Raw genomic sequence first — 7,302 nt, forward strand, 5'->3', positions numbered from 1 at the left:
TGTTATTTATATTATTTTACCGGACTTACCTTATTGAGTCTGATTAGTGGAATGAATCACACTTATGGTTGTATTACCTAATTCTTAATGATAATTTAGCTTCACTTACCTTGATTTGAACGTTAATGTAGTTAAATGTGTCAGTCGGCCATGCCATTCGTGAAAGTCTCAGTCAGCTCGATCAAGATGACCGAGTCTCTATCATTTCGGTTTAGTCCCATACCCTAATAAATATTAAGAGTATGTGTGTTTATTGATAATATCTGTATTTATGATTATTTTTAAAATATTTTATATTTATTAATACAGAGGGACAATAATATACAAATATAATTTGTGATAAATACGTGGAAGTTAAGAAGTGCAGTAAAGTTTTTGTTCCGAAATCCCAGTAAGGAAGAAGAATTAATAATAATTATGAACAGTGCAGTAAAGAGTGTGATTTTGTAGAGTGAGAAGGGTGAAATTAGTTGGGGAAAGGTTGGGTGTATTTTTGTGGTGCTGGTGCTGCTGCTATTGTATTGGCTAAGAGGTTTCGCAACAGAATCCATAGAGAGAAAAAGAAAAAAGAAAAAAGAAAATAAAAGAGCGAGGTAAGGTAAGACTTAAGAGAGAGAAGACGAAGCCCGACCCGATAATCATACTCGTACTTGAGATGATATTGGATAATCTCAACCTCAATTTTTCGCAATATTAAATAACACAATCACCTGCACTTTCTTCTTCTCTTCTCATCTCATCCCCATGGATCCCTTCGATTGGATACGCGAAGGTATAGATATGTATGCATATATGTACAATATATTTTAGCTTACACTCTTCCATTTCTTTCAGATCTTTTTCTCTCGCTTCTCTTTCGTTAATTTATCTTTCTGTCTTCAATTGCTGTTGTTCCTATTGTTATGTACTTCTTGGCTCTGTTTTCTGAGGCCTCGAATTGCTCGAGATCTCTTCTGTAGCTCGCGGCTTCCGTATTGGAGGTTGCGTTCTCCGTGCGCGCGAGCGAGCTTTTATTCGTTTGATGTTGTATCTGTTTCGTTTCATGTTAGTGTGAAAATCGGCTTTCGAATTTCTAGGTTTTTGTTTTTGCTTCTTTAATTTGTGTTATTGGGGTTTTTATGTAGTTACTGTTCGGGAATTATCGCGGTGTTGTTTAATTTCTCTTAGAAGTTGTTTTGTGATATTTTATGCTATTTAGTTCGAGATGTTTAGGGTTTTAATCTTTTCCTGCTCTGTCATTCTGAATTTGGTAAGCGTTCGCCAGAACGTATTTGTGTGTGTGTAAGTTTTACTATAATTTCCGTAATTTGTGCTGGTTCCTTTTTTGTTCAGTTTACCTTTATAAGATTCATTTTAAGTCCAACTGACGAAAATGGCAAGCTATAGTTCATTGCAGTGATATTAAAAATAGTTGTAACTGCAGTTCTATATCGGGTTATTTATTTGGCACTTTTATGTTATATGGGATTTTATTGAAATCATCAATTATCTATTGTACGATGTATGGGATTTGTGGTGATTTTTTTTTTACTTTTCCCTGTTCTTTTTATAGCAGTCTGGTTAATCAATGAGCATGATGATATTGAACCATTTTCAGGGTTTGGTTGAGGCTGACTGGACATGTGCTGTTTCTATTTTTAAAGTCTGTTTATGTTGTAGTTGTTTTGTCCATATTCTAGTTAATAATGAACTTATCCAAGAAAGGATCCCAAACGGATGCAAAGCTATTAAGCCCAAACAAGGCAACAACTCTGAATCCAAATGCAGCAGAGTTTATTCCTCTTGCCCTCAGATCATCATCATTATCTGGAACTACCATCTCGGTAGATGCAACAGCAGGGCTTCCCGCTGCTGGAGCTCTTGGGAAAGCAATTTTAGATAGATCAGAATCATCCATTTCAAATAATTCTGATGATGAGGTGCATCAATTCTGGCGATGTCAGCTCCCTGATGATATTACCCCTGATTTCAAGGTCATGGGAGAAGATGAATCTCAAGGTCTAGACGATCTTCCTTTAGCAGGTTTATCCATTCTTGAGGACAGTGAGGCCTCCAGGTTTCCTTCTTCCAAAGGAAGTAAATATATAATAAACGAGCAGGAGGAAATATCTCAACCGCATAATAATGGCAATAGCTTTGCAGATAAAATGGGATTTTCCCATTCAAGCTACAGGGAGGACCCGTCTTCAACAAGCTTTTTGAATGCTATGGCAAAGCCTTGGGAGGGGTCAATTGGGAGTGCTGACCAGCGTATTAGCAGTGGTCAAGAGGGGTTTGCTTATGATGACAACACTAGACATGGATACTTAAATGATGTTTTGGCTGAAAATGCAATTATGGATGATACTGATTTGAATCCTTTGGAGTTTTTAGCTTCTCTGTTCCCTGGTTTTGCAGCAGAAAGCCTCGCAGAAGCTTACTTTGCCAATGGATGTGATTTACATATGACCACTGAGATGCTCAGTCAGTTAGAGGTAGGTTGATTTTAATATAATAACTGGCATGCTGTGAAAATGTATGTGTTGTCACTTATATTTATGGTCAATATCTATTCTGCTTGTTGCAATGCAGTATGCTCTACAGCATTTGAATAAACTTCTCAGCAAACACATATAGGAGAAGAACATCAAGTGAATTGAGGTAAAATGAATCAAACTTCTCCCATGAATTAAAATCAACTCATTTCCCCAACTTTTTTAGAATCTCCTTCATTTAACTTTTCCACGAGTTGATTTCAATTTATGGTAAAAGCTTGACTCATCTTACTCCTTAATTATTTTTTTATTCTTCTCTTGTATGTTTTTGTTGAGAAGTTTATCCATATTAGCTCTTAGTACAAAGCTAAGTATCATGGGATGGATACGAAGTATTTAGAGCAATACCTGTCCCTTGTTTTGGCAGGGAAGATCCGGCTCCCTATAAAGTTGTGAAGTGATTCAGGTCCAACCTACCTCTAGCTTCGAGTTTCTAATTGCAGTTTCCTGGTACTGGGGGGAGGGTGTTGTTAGAGATGGCAGTCTTGTTTTTTTAATTTTGATCTATACTCTGATTTAAACTGTGATGACAGTCCCCTGCTTCATGTTATCAATGGGCCATTTTCGTTTTGTTACACACGCAGATATTTGTATATGATCAAACAGTACAATTTGTTCTCCATTTCGTGGATACCATAGTCATCTCTTATGATTAGTAATTATTTCTCTGGAATTTTTTTTATCCTAGGAACTTTATGTTGATAATCTCTCTCTCTTCACCTGTTCAAATTTGTAACAGCTTCAAGTTGATGGTGGTTTCAATCAAAATCTGAATTCAAAGACTCTGTCAGCTCCCAATCTCAGTGCAATGGAGTTTCCTGCACTTACTTCACCAGATGGCCAGGCTGCTTCAGTTAAATATGTGGTTGACAATGTCCAGCAAAGTGGAAATCTTTACCAGTCATTTGACAGTGATGTTATGCTTTTCAAATCTAGCTCTTCAATTCCATCTAGAGGTGCTGTTGACTTTGCTTCCGCTGTTAGAAAGTTGGCTTCTCAGGATTCTGGTGGTATTTGGAAGTATGACAAGAATGGCTCTGGTGATGCTGCTATAGGTTCAAGTAGGAATTCAAATGTTTTGGGTAGTGGCTACAATGGTGTACAGGCGAGAGCACACTTTGGTGATCGATTGCAGAACCGTGGTTCAGCTCGAGCAGCTCCTATTTGGCTTGAAACCGGTGATGCCGTTGGTAAGTACTTATGTTTATATGCTTCAATTGTGGGATGTTTTCTCTGTGCACTATTTTCGTTAACAGTTTTGCATGGCAGCGAATATGTATTCAGAGCTGCGGGAAGAGGCTCGTGATCATGCATGCTTACGCAATGCATATTTTGAGCAGGTGTGTCTTCAAATACATGCTTTGATGAAGTACTGGCTATCAAAATTTAAAATAATGATTTTGGCTACACACCTCTTGATTGGTTCTATTGGCATTCCCTTGACTTTTTCAACTCCTTTTTGTGTGTGTTTAACTTTAGATATTCAAGTTGAGACTGTTGGGATGATAGTAGTTCAAGAATAAAATAACAAAATCTCTTCCGGAGGCATTTGTCTTGAATCTATTTCTTCATTTGATTTTAATTGGTTTCTAATTTGAAACAGGCTCGTCAAGCTTATCTTATCGGTAATAAAGCCCTAGCAAAGGAACTAAGTGCTAAAGGGCAACTTCACAACATGCATATGAAGGCAGCTCACGGAAAAGCTCAAGAATCCATTTACCGTCAGAGGTTTGTTGTTCCCCAATGCTTCCCTTCCTGCTCTACGTTTTAGTTTGGATTATAAAAAAACTTATACCCCCTGTGTCCCAATTAGGGATGGAAAATGAACCCACGGGTATTGTCGAAACCCTTCCTGATTTTGATAGGGAATTCCTGCATTGGCTGGGTATGGGTACGATTAATACCCGAACTTTTAAATTGGGCACGGGGACATGAATGAGTATGTAGACAATACCCGTTCCCGTTCTTATACCCTTTAAATTACTAACACACTTTTGATTTAAAAGGTAATTTAAAAAACTTGTATTAACTTTTTTTGTCCTTAGTTTTGTAACTTATTTATAGGATAAATAGTTGATTATTTTGACTCTTTGTATGATTATTTGATATTTCTTCAATTATTATTTGATACTTTTATTTTATATTTATACTGTTATAATTTCTTTCTTGATAGTTGACATTGAAAAAAATAATAATATCATTTTATATTGAATACTTAATGATATCAAGTTTTTTTTTTCTGTTAAGTTTTATCTTCTGTGAAACAGTTATTTAATTAATATTTGAAACAATAAGGAAGTTGGTATATCCGTTCCTCGATAGAGATGAAAATAGACAAAAATTTCATACCATGAAAATAGACAAAAAATTTCATACCCAATAGAGATAGAGATGAAAATGAGACAAAAATTTCATAACCGATAGAGATGATAGAGATGAAGATGGGCATGGGATAGTTAAACCCATCCCGCACCCTATTTCTTGTTTAAGGTTGTTCCACCCAAACTAAGGAAACATTAAATTCGTTAATCTTCAATGCAATTTTACTCCTTCTATCCCTATTATACCCCTTTCAGCTTTCTCTAGCCATATTAATTAAATTAAATTGTTGCACTTTTATAACCCAAATGCACCATTTATTTGTTCTCTATTTGTTGCACTTGTTCTCTCTCCATATCAATGATAAGAAATATTTGTACTAAGTACTATTTTTGTTTTTCTCTCTCACTAATTATTACTACAAGTAGTACCTCATTTTATTTTCTAATGCACTATTTTATTTTTTTATCTTTCGAAAGAGTTATTATTGATAAAAATTAAACTTCCCTCCATAATTTTGTATCTGAAAATTTTTGGTGACTTAATATTTGTAATGCCATTTGAACTTCTCTCCTTTAAATTTAAATCCTGGTCAATATAATCGTAGATTTTCGGTCAGAAATAGGTCACACGTGAAAACTTTTCTCAATGTGATATAAGTACTCTTTATCCACGAAAAAATTATTTTATGTTTAAACAATTTTCAAAGCATAATAAAATAGAAATAAGGGTATAATTTATTTAATGTTCAAACAATTTCCAAAGCATAATAAATTATAAACAAGGGTATAATTGAAAAAAAGGTTATGTTATCTTGAAATTTTAAAAATGACGAGTAAAAGGATAAACTTTTCTTTCCTAAAGCGACTATTGTATAGGATCAAAGGGAGTTCCTTCTGCCTCCCACCCCCCAGCAATCTGTTATGTATGTTTAATGACACGAAAGAGTTCCTTCTGATGAGCTGTCTTTACCCTTTTTCATACTGACCACCTGTTTCTTTTCCTCAAATGTTTTTTGTTGCCAACGTCATGTCGGTCTGAAGGACAGTTATTGTCTCTCACTTATTTAAGATGTGTGAACAATCTGAACCCCTAAAAGTAGAATTTTGTGATGACAATTTGTTACCTGACTGCCCTTAGAAGAAATGCTTGAGTTGTGAACTTGTGAGTATTTTTAATCCATGGAGAACATTAGCACGACCTTTGTCTTGGTCATCTGGTAAATGTTTCTCTCTAGAATGGCTACCTGGAGTATCATGCTATATTATTGTACGAACTCGAATGTTTATTTACATTGCTCTAAAGTTTTGGGTTCTGCCTGAGTCATTGCAAGTGTTGATTTTTTCAGAAATCAAGTTGCTTCAGAGATGCAGGGCAATGGAAGAGGACACGAGAGGATAATAGACCTACATGGGTTGCATGCGAGTGAAGCCATTCATGTGCTGAAACATGAGTTGAGTGTGCTGAAAAGCACTGCCATAGCTGCTGAGCAGCGTTTGCAGGTGTATATTTGTGTGGGCACAGGTCATCACACTAGGGGTTCCCGCACTCCTGCAAGACTTCCAATAGCTGTACAGCGTTTTCTTCTTGAAGAGGGCATTGATTTCACGGAACCTCAGCCAGGCCTACTTCGCGTTGTGATATATTGAGGCAGTCAAGGATGTGTACAAGTTTTTTGACACGGTATAAAGTCCGCAATCACGGACATTTTAGTCATTGTTGTATCTGTATATGCCCGAAGAACAGGAAAAAAAGAGAGAAAAAAGCAGTTAGGGGAGAAGGAAAGAGGAGGTTGTAGCAGAATTGTATCATTAAGATTTAGCGACGACATAAGATTTACATTAGTAAGCAGGACTTCACATTATGGGATTATTTTCCTTTTGTTAATTTTGTACCCTAATTTTCATTTCCTTGTTAAATTCCATTTTTACCATTTTCAATCAGATGTAACTGATAGGACTCAATTACGCATAGAACAATTGATTTTGCAAATTAGATTCAATGCCAAACAATTTACTGCGATGATGGTCGGTATTACCTGGGTCATTAGAACTTCTCATGTAAATAAGGAAACCAAAAAGTATGCAGGACCCAAAATATAAACTATATAAGCGTTGTTATAATTGGTGTGTATCTTTCTTTTGGAAAAAAGTTCGTGGAGAGGTGCTAATGATACTGTACCCTTACGGAATTTGGGTTGGTTCAGTATATGCCAAAAGGACATCTAGTAAGAATGGGCAATTGCTTTCTCCATCCAATATTTTTGAATCTGTACCAATGTTTTATTTTTTTAGTTTTTAATTAAGAATGTGATGTACGAACAAAATGTATTTGGATTTAGATTTTTGGGATATATGAATTTAAATTTTTATAACGATTTTTCATATTTGGATTTTCAGAATACATTTATTTCCATTTTTGAAATACTTTTTTAGATTTTTGTTTTTCA

The 7,302-nt window shown here is 35.5% G+C and overlaps 1 protein-coding gene across 3 annotated transcripts; it reads left to right on the forward strand.

The window, feature by feature from the left end:
- The first annotated feature begins 395 nt into the window (after positions 1–395).
- On the forward strand, positions 396–6,793 carry LOC137822599 (polyadenylate-binding protein-interacting protein 7). Of its 3 annotated transcripts, XM_090294992.1 has the most exons (7): positions 507–772; positions 1,598–2,474; positions 2,902–2,940; positions 3,274–3,724; positions 3,804–3,874; positions 4,138–4,262; positions 6,202–6,793. In XM_090294992.1, exons 4-7 carry the CDS (start codon positions 3,343–3,345, stop codon positions 6,500–6,502), a joined length of 879 nt encoding a protein of 292 aa, XP_090151118.1. In that variant the 5' UTR covers positions 507–772; positions 1,598–2,474; positions 2,902–2,940; positions 3,274–3,342; the 3' UTR covers positions 6,503–6,793. The 3 variants fall into 3 exon arrangements, with proteins under 3 accessions (XP_068483608.1, XP_090151118.1, XP_068483609.1); XM_068627507.2 differs by lacking the exon at positions 2,902–2,940 and having other exon boundaries at positions 396–772; XM_068627508.1 differs by lacking the exon at positions 2,902–2,940 and having other exon boundaries at positions 526–782.
- The last annotated feature ends 509 nt before the right edge of the window (positions 6,794–7,302 follow it).

Source organism: Phaseolus vulgaris, chromosome 9 (genome assembly GCF_051622355.1).
Source record: "Phaseolus vulgaris cultivar YP4 chromosome 9, ASM5162235v1, whole genome shotgun sequence".
Lineage (NCBI taxonomy): Eukaryota > Viridiplantae > Streptophyta > Magnoliopsida > Fabales > Fabaceae > Phaseolus > Phaseolus vulgaris.

What these genes read in the sequence shown, in the direction of transcription:
- LOC137822599 (XM_068627507.2), top strand. Translation starts at nt 1,686, where the DNA reads ATGAACTTATCCAAGAAAGGATCCCAAACGGATGCAAAGCTATTAAGC. An exon ending in GCAATGCATATTTTGAGCAG is followed by an intron (nt 3,875 to 4,137) that starts GTGTGTCTTCAA and finishes AATTTGAAACAG; the next exon opens with GCTCGTCAAGCTTATCTTAT. An exon ending in GAATCCATTTACCGTCAGAG is followed by an intron (nt 4,263 to 6,201) that starts GTTTGTTGTTCC and finishes TGATTTTTTCAG; the next exon opens with AAATCAAGTTGCTTCAGAGA.